At 34.7% G+C, this 12907-nt stretch overlaps 1 protein-coding gene and 1 long non-coding RNA gene across 11 annotated transcripts in view; both read left to right on the top strand.

Annotated features, from left to right (window-relative positions):
* Positions 1-12907, top strand: part of LOC141386116 (uncharacterized) — a 207664-nt gene that overhangs the window by 74989 nt on the left and 119768 nt on the right. The window lies entirely within an intron of this gene.
* pibf1 (progesterone immunomodulatory binding factor 1) overlaps positions 1-12907 on the top strand; it is a 75658-nt gene that overhangs the window by 7931 nt on the left and 54820 nt on the right. For 4 of the 10 annotated variants that reach the window (XR_012399488.1, XR_012399476.1, XM_021472211.3 and 1 more), the window contains 1 exon segment: positions 1125-1223. The exons of 2 other annotated variants lie outside the window; for them this stretch is intronic. Coding sequence is in view for 6 of the 8 variants with exons in the window: in XM_021472211.3 (XP_021327886.2) it covers positions 1125-1223 (99 nt within the window). In the remaining 2 variants the exon portion in view is untranslated. 10 annotated transcript variants of the gene reach the window in all.

The following is a 12907-nucleotide window of genomic DNA, read 5'->3' as shown; positions in this document are numbered from 1 at the left end:
GAGAGAGAGAGAGAGAGAGAGAGAGAGAGAGAGAGAGAGAGAGAGAGAGAGAGAGAGAGAGAGAGAGAGAGAGAGAGAGAGAGAGAGAGAGAAAGCATGGTATAAGGCATCCAGTACTGCAAACCCATTAGACAGGTTAACACTGAAGACAAGATTGTAACAAATAAAATGCAAGATTAATACAAGAATAGTTGTTTAAATGAAATTATAATATCAGATAACAATCTTTGCACGCAAACATTGCAATCTATAAAAACATTACACACTTGCATTGTACTGTTGCTTTTGCACTTTTACAGTATTAGTTTGTTTGAAAACTGATGTCTTATGTGCACTCAGCTATGCACAAGAATTATCAATCAATACCTGAGTGTGTAGCAGCTATGTATCAAAGACTCTTGCACTCTTAACCAACCAACAAGATTATCCCAGTGAGCCTAAGTGAAACTCCACCAATGAAACCAAAGCTGTGTTTGAAAACATTTCCAATATTTGTCAACTTACAGGTTTATTGTCTACTTAAAGCAGTGAATGAAAACTAGTGAGAAAATCTGAACTTTTACTGCTCTGGAAGGTCAGCCGCTGAGATCTTTCATGTTTGATGCTTAATAAGCATTTGAACCTGTAAACTAGTAAATACAGCAGTAATAATAATGTAACTGTGTAAAAAGCTTAATTAAGCAATTTAATAATCAAATGGGTTTATAATTGAAGGCTGTATGAGGTTACATGGCATAGCACTTTAAAAATGGATGAATCAGCTGTGGGCACCATCTTCTGGTGAGGTGCAGGAATTCTTTAAGCACATCCTTCAAAGGACATAAAGGATATTCTGTAGCCTCTGAGTTAACATTTGTCATGTAACTCGCTATTGTGGTGTATAATTGAGTAAAGCACTGTGGTTTCAGACACTACTTTCAAATACCTGTCCTCTTAAATATTGCCCTGTTTAAGGGTTCTTAGCCTAAGGTATATTATACCAAAACCAGTGGTAAATAAGAAAATTTTGGGGTTTGCCTGTTTAGGTTGTATTGTATGCAATGTCTGGACAATGCCTGTAAAAAAAACTTATAATGCATTATGTACAGTATCATTTCAGAATATGTGTTTTTTTACTCTTCCAGAAGTCTTCGTGAGACCAGAGATAATTCTGTTATTGAGAGAGACCGAGCGCTAAACGCGGAAAGAGAAACTCAAGCCAAATATGATCAGCTCTTAGATCAGTAAGTTCGTTCACACCTCCCACATATGCGTGACAGTCTGAACTGTTATTATTGTATGACTGTCATTTCGCAAATGTACGCAAAAACTATTGAGCAAATGCATGTGCAGTAATTCTTGACAGCTCATTCATTGGAAAAATCGTAAATGTTGGTAACTGCTGAAAGTTTGTGTAATCATTCACTTTTCAGAAAGTAGTGAAATCTTTATTCGTCACTGAAGATGCAAGACCCTTCGAGGCATTTTGAAATCAGGATGGCTGTTTTGTAAATGTCAATCAGTATTGGGGCTAGGCCATAATTTCAACTGTATCTGTTCCAATGTGATATCAGAGTAGGCTACCATTCCAAAGCTTGGACTCGGGAAGTTTTTCAATCTTTCAGCAAGGATAAATGATATTGATCAGCAGTGAGAGTAAATAGGCGGACAAAATTTGATTATTTTTTCTTATATATACTTTTCTTAAAAAAACAAAAAACAAGTATTTGTATTAAAAACAAATCTTCCAGATGACCAATTGATATGTATACAGCATGTACACTAGCTGACAAAAGTCTTGTTGGAAGTTTTAGGAATATCAAATAATAACTTGAATTCTAGTTGATCATTTGGTATCAGAAGTGGTTTATATGAAAGGCTAAAGCCATTAGATTACGCTTATTTTACCAAAATAAAATATGATCATGCCTTAATTTTTAATTATTATTTAGGACAATAATGTCTGACTTTGCTTAGACAAAAGTCTTGTCACTTAACAGAAATAATTTACATCTCTGCAGTGACTCAAATAACTTATTAATAAAGTCATCTGGAACAGCAAAGAAAGCGTTCTTGCAGGACTCCCAGAGTTCATCAAGATTCTTTGAATTCATCTTTAATGCCTCCTTCTTCATCTTACCCCACACATGCTCGATAATGTTCATGTCTGGTGACTGGGCTGGCCAATCCTGAAGCACCTTGACCTTTTTTGCTTTCAGGAACTTTGATGTGGAGGCTGAAGTATGAGAAGGAGCTCTATCCTGCAAAAAAAAAATCCCTTTCTTGTGGTTTGTAATGTAATGGGCAGCACAAACGTCTTAATACCTCAGGCTGTTGATGTTGCCATCCACTCTGCAGATCTCTTGCACTCCCCCTTACTGAATGTAACCCCAAACCATGATTTTTCCTTTACCAAACTTGACTGATTTCTGAGAGAATCTTGGGTCAATGCGGGTTCCAATAGGTCTTCTGCAGTATTTGTGATGATTGGAATGCACTTCAACAGATGATTCATCGGAAAAATCTACCTTTTGCCACTTTTCCAAATAATCAACTGGAACTCGAGTTATTATTTGTTACTCTTATAATTAGAATCGACGACAAAACTTTTGTCAGGTATTTCTGAAGGATTGTTTGACACCTAAGACTGGAGTAATTGTTTTCAGCTTTACAGATAGTCACAGAAGTAAATGACAATTTGATTTGTGTTTCTGCAGAAAACAGACTTTAAATAATATAAAACACATCACTGAGTCGCTTTTTTTTTTTTTTTTTTTACATTTTTGATCAAATAAATGCAACATCAGTGAGACATTTTCTTTTTAAAAAGCCTTACAAGTCTTTTTTTTTTTTTTTAAACCGGTAGAGCTATATCACTTAAATGTCTTGCTTTTGAGATGTGGCATTTAGTCTGTTAAAGCATTTGCATGGATTTTAAATCTGTGAAAATAACCTTTTAGTTTTTTTTTTTGTTGTGTTTTGTTTGTTTTTAGCTTTAAGTCAAACATTTCAAGCTTGACTGGATTCCTCCAAGGCCAATTCAAATCATCTTTGAGTGAACCAATGACAGACACAACCATTATTGTCACTGTAGGTAAAAATGGGCGTAGTATTGCTTATCTGTTAGTGTGATGTACATGTACAATAAGAACTTGACTTCAAAAGTTGCAGTGAGACATATTTTAACATCTGCTACTGCCTCCCAAAAAAGGAAAGTGTTCATCTGAGAACATTAGCACTTGTATAACTATGAAATGCCTGTCAATGACAAGTAAACAATAGCCAAGATTTTAAACTATGCTGATTGTTGTTCTCCTGGTTGTGATAGCTGTAATTATTTTTTAGAGCCTGTTTTCTTGAGGAATTCAGCGTACAGTATACGTTCCCACGGTTTGAGAGTCAGCATGACAGAGGTGCTAAGCATGCCATTGTTAAACTTTCAATTGTGATGAAATGCAGTTGGAGCCTTATGTGTACATTGTGACAATCAGGCAGGGTTTGCACTTAAAGGAGAGCAGTATCGGTTTCTGGACACTGGGCTGTGGTAGAAGACTGAACAATCCATCATCAAAAACAAGATCATGTGGCTAGTTAAAATGACAGTTCACCTGTAATGGTACATTTTGTTATTTACCTGAATTTAGCTGCTAACTTGTTATTCAGATATTCTAAAGAATTTTTAAAACCCTCTACACCCTCACGCACTATTAGTCCACTTAAAGGAGTGAATGAAAATGAGTGAGTGAAATCAAACACTTGAGTGCTCCAGAAGGGTTTTGTTTGCGCCTTCCTGGTTGATTAAAATAAAATAGAAATATTAAAAGTGTTTGTAATAGTTAGTAACACAGCTGTCTATTAGCAATAAAAAGGTTGTTTTTTTTTTAGTCATGTGTACAAATGGTAATTTAGCAGTTAAGAAATTAATTATTTCGAAATTTACACCAATAGGATTCTGCTGCGGGTGCCTTCTTGTATTCAGACCCAATAATTTATTCAGTTTGCTAAATTTCACAATGAATTATGGGCTTTCCCTTGCCGTTGAGTGTTCCTTGATTGTACACTTGTTTTGGTGCATTGTGGAGTGGTTTTAGTGCACTTTAGAATGTCCACTATGGTTTTGCACAGCACTCCATATGGCTGACTCGTTACATATTGTGCTACTTAAGGGCGATTACAGATACCAGTCAGAATGATTTTCATAGTAATTTGTTTTCCTTCTATGGATCTTAAAGGCAACCTAGTGCCAACATTTTTCAAGATATCTTATTTTGTGTTCAATAGAAAAAAATAAACATATTAAGAACCATATGAACCAGTGAGTAAATGGTGAGCAAATTTTCTTTTTTTGGTTGAACTATGCCTTGAAAGAGAGGACTAGCATGGCTTAATATAACATAAGTGATGTCTTTTACTGAAATATGTAGTAGAAAACCAATTGTGGATTCGCATTATTTAAAAAAGAAAATCACATTTAATTTGTATTATAAGGAGCACCATTTTTATGTGCACAGTGTGTGATATCAAATGAATGCACTCGGTGAGCTACAATGGCTGTAGCTTTTTTTTTTTTTTTTACCACAACACAACTTGGAAGTTTGATCACAAAATGCTGATATATATATATATATATATATATATATATATATATATATATATATATATATATATATATATATATATATATATATATATATATATATATTTGTAAACGTTTTGTGATTTCTAATCATCATAATTTTACTTTAAGGATTACTAATTGATTATTTATTTTGTACAAGAGCTGTAAATGCTGCTGGTATCAGGTGAAGTAAACAAACACCATACAATAAACATTCTGATGCTTGGCAAATAAGCTTAAACTTTCTCTTATGGTGACTTTTGGCATGCTTACAACCTTTTATTCCTCAGTGTAAATTTCACTTGATACCTGAGGGCGTTTAGACTTTTTGTGGAGAATCACTGATGGTAAGATGTTTGGTTTAAGTGACCACATCTATGTCCACCTGTGCCCAGCTGTTCGCTTTGTTCAGTCATTCAGTAGCTGTGTTCTACTAAAGGCCTAAACGTAATAATCAATCAGGCATCTTCTCATTCTTTTCTCTTCTTCTCATCACAAGGAAAGCACATATACCACTGCATTGTATCAGTGTTTTGTATTCCTAGTTGTGTTGCGTTAATAGCAGTAATGGGTGAAGTGCCAATGATGGTGAAACCTCTACATAGTCCAAAATATGTAGGAAATTATGTGGATTTTTAATTATTTGTTTATTTTATACATTTTTTTTTTTTATTGACATTTACATTATATTGGATTATGTGCATCTTAATATCCAGGGTTCTCTTCAAGACTAAATGTATACTTAAAGAACAAAATAAGAAAAAAGCAGAGAGTTACCACAGCGTTGTGAAAGCTGTCTGACGGGCTAATTTAGCTTGTGAACTTTGTTTTTACAGTGCTGGTGAATGTCATGAGTGAGAAAGCATGCTAAACTGGCTAGAACAGAACAAGATGGGTATTTTCATTTTACATGTCTGCAGTCCAAACATAGACAGTTGAAGTGGTTAAAATATTGCATACTTGAAATGTCGAGCTAGTGTATGCAAACACTATTATTCAATTTTCGTGGCTGTTAAGCTGGTACTTCAGTCTTCAATGTTACAGGATGCTCCAGAGTCATTCTAATATGCTTTGATGCATCTAGTTCATTTCATAATATTACCATAAAGATGAGCAATTTATTGCACTCATCAATTTATTTAATTAGAGATTAATAAATGAACAAAAATGGGGATCAGAGTCCCTGATCAAGTACAATGTTAAGTTACTTTATGTTATGTTTTAAAAACAATACTGACAGTGTTTTGCTTCATTGCGCCAATGAAAATGGTTCAGAGCAAAGCCACTGGAGTTGCTCTTGTAAATTACTAACTCTATGACTGATTCAAGTAATGAGACGTCATGGCTGTCATCCAGTGGAACTTGTTACATATTTTATTATTATTGCATTTTGGCCAACATTGTGAATTTGTGTATTCAAAATAATATTTAAAATATTAATGGGCCATAAAGTGCATTCAATTTGTTAAATTGTTCTCTGATATAAATACAGTATGTCTAGAGCTTAGGTAAGTTCAGAAAGTATCCAGAAATGGCTTTATATACTCTTTTATGTCCACAGGAATCACACCTAAAATAAAAAGCTCAGCTTTTACCATATTTGGAACCATCATGAATATTAATGAGTTCTGCTCTAATGCTCTATAAATTTTGACAGTAGCTGTGTTTCCATCCAAAAATGCGAATCACTTTTATGTGCAAAACTGGATTATCACATAAAAGTTGTGCGAGTAAAGCAGTGTTTCCATCCAACGAGTCAATTAACTGGCGCCAAATATCAGCAGTAAAAATGGAATTTGCTTTGGTAGGAGAAGCTGCGTGAATCTTTTCTTTATGCAATAAATAAGTTTTACCTCAAAACACAATCCTGACACTCGCGGTGTAAATGTGCGGTAGCGTTTGAAGGTGTCAGACACGGAGCACAGACACACTTGATTCTGGAAGTAATTAATACCTTTATATAATAATAATACTGAAACAGTTAAGGTGTTTTAGAATGACCAAAACAACATTTCAGATGTTTTACAAAGTGGTCAGCCTGCTGGTTTGTCCATACACACATTTTATCATCACATTTTATCAATCACATGACTTTTTTTTTTTTTTTTTTTTTTTTTTTTTTTTTTGCGCATACTGGAATTTGTTTGGTAAAAGTGTTTCCATCACAGTTAAAGTGCATCTTTTCTGATCGTATAAAAAGTTTATCCTACTCTGTTATGTGCATGTATTTTTATGCCCATTTTCAAAATATATGTGCTTCTTGGCGTTTCGACCAACCGCTTTTTTGCGCATATCCAAAATGCGGCCTACGTCATGCATATTAAGGGCTCTATTTTGACTGTCCATGCGCAAAGTGCAAAACGCAGGGCGCAAATGCTTTCAGGGCATGTCAGGACGTGTTTTTGCTAATTTAAGGACGGGAAATCTGCTTTGCGCCAAGGCGCATGGTCTAAAAGGGTTGAGTTTATTTTCTTAATGAGTTATAGGTGTGTTTTGAGAATAAACCAATTAGAGTCTCATTTCCCATTACCTTTAAGACCCAGCTGCGTCGCGCCAAGAGCGCATTTACTATTTACAGGACGCAAAGTAGGTCTAAGTGGAAAAAATGAGCATTTCACAAGCAAACAGTTAACAGTTGACAGTTTTTTAACAGAACAGTTGTTAAACAGAGCATCTGCGTGAGAATGAGAGATAATGGAACTACTTTCACTTTCGCTCTTGGATAGGGAAACCTTTACGCACAGACATCAATTAGTCTACAAATAAATACTTTTGTTTGTTAAGCGCAAATATTCGTTTCAAAACTATTTCTAAATTCAGTTCTAATTTCCAGCAAACTAATAAATGAACAATATTAACGAAGTGTGGTCAAAATACTGAGTTATTTCCAAATACACCTGCCATGCCTCATATGATCTAAAACCTGACAGGTGAGCAAATCTAAGCTTGTTTTTAATAAAACTAATATTAATATGGATATATTAAATAATACTGCTAATAATAATAACATTATTCTAAAGCAAATTGTTATGAATGAACTGAAAAAGCCTCCCGAGATGAAGAAGACATAAAAGCAGTGATTTTTCATATTTATGTAGGCTAGAAAATAATATGTTTTGTAATATTTTAATCATTTATATTTATATCCTATATCTATTCCTATTATCTCCTATATATATCCTTAATATTGAATTTTTTTCATATGTAAAGATATTTGCCTATTGCTCTCTTGTGCGTATTAAGTAGTGTGTAAGCAAGGCGCAACTCTGCGCCGGAGTTTAGACCGGGTTAGTTTTGGTCTAATGAAAAATCTATAATAGTTTCTCAAAATAGCAACGCGCCAGCGGTCCGCCTCAGAAAGCCTTCCTTTTTAGACCAGAACGCCTATGGGCGCACAAATGAGCGCTATTGCATTTGCTGTTTTAACAGCGTAGCGCAACGGCTTAAAACGACTCTTGCGCCAAGCTGAAACTACCAAAAGACTATTGCGCCGCGTCCTGCGCCACACTGCGCCGGGTGTATGATAGGGCCCTAACAATTTCAGGTCAATGGTCAGAGTTCTGTGTTTTGTTCCAGTTGGTCTGTTTTGTCTGGGATTTTACACTCATGGTATTTACATGAGAATAAGGAAACAATTGTGTTTGATGCTCATGGTATGTCATTTCCATTCTCTAAACTTAATAACCATCTATGCGTAGGTATATACAAATTTTCAATCTATGGTACCTCGTAGGTGCAACTTAGCCAGTTTTAATTTTGCACTGTAAATGCATTCATTTTTTAAAAATTTTGTAGGGTTTTGAAGTTCAAAAAATGTTTATTGATACAATTTTTGTAAGTTGACACAAAATATTATCTAATAAAGCTAGGAAAAACTTGCCTTTAAAGGTAAAACCACAGTATATATTTTCTATTGTTAAGTAAATGACTAAAAAAATAAATAAGTAAGAGTTGATACAAGTAACAAGGATTAAACGGATGGTTCAACCAAAAATGTAAACTCTTTTATCATTTACTTAGCCTCTTGTTTCAAACTTGTGCTGAAGTATTTTTTCTTCTGTTAAACACACTTTAAGACATTTTGAAGGATATTTGACTTTCATAGTATTTTTATTTTTTTTATATGTAAACAAAGTCAGTGGCTACCGTTCACTATGTTGCTTTAAAAAATATTTGTTTGTGTTTAGCAGGAAGAAAGAGACTAGTTAAGGCTAGGAAGCACTCAAGCGATGGTTTAAAAAAATATAGATTTTTTTTTAGTAAACTAAACCTTTATTGTTAAGCTGCCTGGACTTTGTTCTCCTGGTTTGCTGGTACTACTTTAGGATTTATCTCTCTTTTTCTCTTTCTCTCTCTTTTTGTTTTTAATGAAGTGTCTTCTGATGTGTCTAGAGGTGCAGGTTGTGGCCCCTCCTCTTTCTTGTGAGTGGTCAGTCCTTATTTGCCCATCCGAGAGGCTTATGGTGTCACTGAGCTCCAGGCACATGCCGTGCATACCAGCAGATACTCTGCGCACAGTTGTTGGGCATACCCTACGTTTTTCTGCCTCGGGGAACGGATTGCTCACATTCACAGAGAAGCTCGATTAAGGGCAAAAACGACAGATGCTCTTTTACCCTTCTGTTGAGAGCTCCGTGAACATGTTGTCCAGCAACTCTATTTTGGGTAGACAAATTTAAGAGGGGGGAGGGAAAATAGAAATGAGAGTTGCATTGCATTGCGTCATGCAGAGAAAAACAAAACGAGCCATAATTGTGACCATGGACCACAAACACATAAGTGTTCATTATTTAAAATTGAGATGTATGCATCACTTTTTGAACAAATAAGCTTTTTATTGATGTACATGTCATTAGGATAGGACAATATTTGACCGAAATACAACTAATAGAAAAGATTCTGAGGCTTAAAAAAAAGAAGTATTGAAAAATTAAAGTTCAAAGTCCAAATTAAGTGCTCAGCTATGCACATTACAAGAGTTTTGATATCTATATATCTATATACATACATATATATATATATATATATATATATATATATATATATATATATATATATATACTGTATATTAATTAAAGATTATATTCCAGGAGGACATAGTCCAACAAGACAAAGGCGTAGTCCCTTTATTTATCAGGGATCACCACAGTGAAATGAACTGCCAACTTATCCAGCATATGTTTTACGGAGCTGATAACCTTTCAGCCGCAACCCCGGGCTGGGAAACACCCATGCACTCTCACATTCACACTAATACACTGTGGCCAATTTAGCTTAATCAGTTCACCTATAGTGCATGTATGTATTAGCTGGCAGCTAGCTCTCTGCAACTCTCACATGGTTGCCCACTGAATGCTAAGCAGGACTGCGCTTGGTCAGTACCTGGATGGGCGACCACAAGGGAAAGCTAGGTTGCTGCCGGAAGTGGTGTTAGTAAGGCCAGCAGGGGGCGCCCAACCTGCAGTCTGTGTGAGACGTTAAACTGAGGACCTGACTCTCTGTGGTCATTAAAAATCCCGTAATGTCCTTCGAAAAAGAGTAGGGGTTTAACCCCTAGCCTAACATCCTGGCCAAATTTGCCCAATGGCCTCCTAACCATCTCTATATCATAATTGGCTTCATCACTCTGTCTCCTCTCCAACAATCAGCTGGGGTGTGGTGTGCAGCATTGCGTAATATGGCTAACATTGCGTCATCCAGGTAGATGCTGCACACTGGTGGTGGATGAGGAGATTCCCCATATGTGTAAAGCACTTTGAGTGCCCAGAAAAGTGCTATATAAATGTAGGGACTTAGTATTATTATTATTGAATTGAACTGTGGAGGAAACTGACACACCTAAAGGAAACCATTGCGAACACAGGGAAAACATGCAAACACCACACAGAAATGCCTGCTGACCCAGCTGGGGCTAAGACCTTCTTGCTGTGAAGCGGCAGTGCTAACCACTGAGTAATGTGTCACCACTAAATATATCTTAAATACCATATATTTAATACTATCTTTAACTAAAATTCTAATTCTTTTTGTGGCATAAACGAAAAAATGTAAACCCTACAATGTGTTTTCAACTAGTGCCAGAAAATATACCCAACATAACGCTGGTTATGTGGACTGGGGTCACAATTAAATATTTACTGTTGTCTAAAGTCCATTAGCAGTTGTTTTTCAAGGATCACATACTTATACGGTAAATGGTGCAATCAAATTTTAGTCAGACAACCACTCCTAATCGCACACTATTACGGCAGCCTCCTTACTCTCCCTTTCTGTTCCTTGAATTTATATAAACAAAACAACTCTAATATGCTTTAAATCAACAAGCTAAACAATATCTAGTCTTACTCCATAATCTATGATGGGAGTTGGCCAATTATAGTACAATTTGTCATAATTATTTCCAAAGGTGTTGGTCACCACAGTGATGACATTTCCATTGTATTCTTTACAAAAGTGCCTACATTTGACTGAATGTTAGTGACAACGCACAAACATTTGAGAAAAATGTTGACCTGCCAGTTTGGCCCCTCCATAGGTGTGGTTACGGTTTCAACCAAAACCCCTCGAGCTCTCTGTAAAATTGGCTTAATCCATCAGAGACCTGGCTGTAAATTTAGGAAGATGCAAACAGAAACTTGATCTGCTTAGGCATGTTGGGATTTGGGGTTTCATGATAAAACAGTGATTTTCTGCCCTAGGAAATGCACTTATCACGTCACTGGCGGTCACATCTAAGCTTGACATCCCCTTAATTTAGCAGTTACTTAGCCTAAGGTGAGCCACAGCTGAGATTTTTCTTCTATTCCTGTTTTGTTTAAACACCATTTGAGTGACGGTAAAGACTGTTTTAAAGAAATGCTGTCATTTTTAACCTTCTATATATTAAATAATCCTGAAAAAAAGATTCTACTGTATATTAAAATATACATATGCTATAATTAAAAATATGTTCTTTTGAACCAAATAAGAATATTAGAAAGATTATTTATATATTTTTTTTATGGTCAAATTGTTATTGAACAATTGGAAAAAATCTAGTATAGTTGTTATAGATAAGGATGGCAACCAACTGCTTTTTCCATTAATACCCCACCCACCCCTGGCAAAAAAGCAATAACTAATTAAATAAAAAAAGTAAAAAACCAGAGCCTTAAACAAAAAGAGAGAGAGAAAAAAATAAACATTATAAAGGTTACAATATATATAAATATGGTTCAGGATTGGTAGAGCTACGCATCGATGAATTGGCTCTTCAGTGTTTGAACTCTCAGTAATGAATAAATCACACTGAACTGAGCTAAACTGAACTGAACTGAACTAAAACCTGAACCACACTGTTCCAGTTACTATGACCATTTATGTGAAGCTGCTTTGACACAATCTACATTGTAAAAGCGCTATACAAATAAAGCTGAATTGAAATAAACAACGAAAGTAAATAAAATTACCTTTGCATTTAACTTCTTTCAGCACTTTTAATAAAGGTAGATAAATAGGACTTTTACACATAATAGCAAAAAAAAATAAATCACAATAGCATATATTTTATCTTAGTTATTGCACATATCCATGTACATACCTCCTCCCCCCTTGAATTGTTTTTCTTTTTTAAATATTTACCAAATTAAGTTTAACAGAGCAAGGAAATTTTCACAGTATGTCTGATACTATTTTTTTTTCTTCTTGAGAAAGTCTTCAAATTATTAGCCCCTTTAAGCAATTTTTTTTCCACAGAACAAACCATCATTATACAATAACTTGCCTAATGACTCTAACTTGCCTAATTAACCTAGTTAAGCCTTTAAATGTCACTATAAGCTGTATAGAAGTGTATTCAAAATATCTAGTAAAATATTATTTACTGTCATCATGGCAAAGATAAAATAAATCAGTTATTAGAAATGAGTTATTAAAACTATTATGTTTAGAAATGTGTTGGGGAAAAAACTGCTCCCCGTTAAACAGAAATTTGAGAAAAAAAATAGCTAATAATTCAGGGGGGCTAATAATTCAACTGTATGTTTGTATGTACCTATGACAATTGGGAGATGATTATTCTAGAGAGAGTTTCATTAAGTGATGTTTCCTTGGGGTAAGGTAAATTCTATGAATCATTTTGTATTTATAAAGATTTCTAAATGTTTATGAGACACTGAAAATGTTCAACATAATGTAGCTTTTCTATAACTTGAATAAAACATTTTAAAATATGTTTGAAAAATAAAATAGTTATTTAAGATTGGAATGATATTTCACAACATTACAGTGGAAAACATACAAACGAACTTTAAAGTCCTCACATGTCATTTA

The sequence above is a fragment of the Danio rerio genome, chromosome 1 (assembly GCF_049306965.1).
Source record: "Danio rerio strain Tuebingen ecotype United States chromosome 1, GRCz12tu, whole genome shotgun sequence".
Lineage (NCBI taxonomy): Eukaryota > Metazoa > Chordata > Actinopteri > Cypriniformes > Danionidae > Danio > Danio rerio.
Note: the sequence above shows the minus strand (reverse complement) of the source record. Positions and strands in the feature narration are given on the sequence as shown.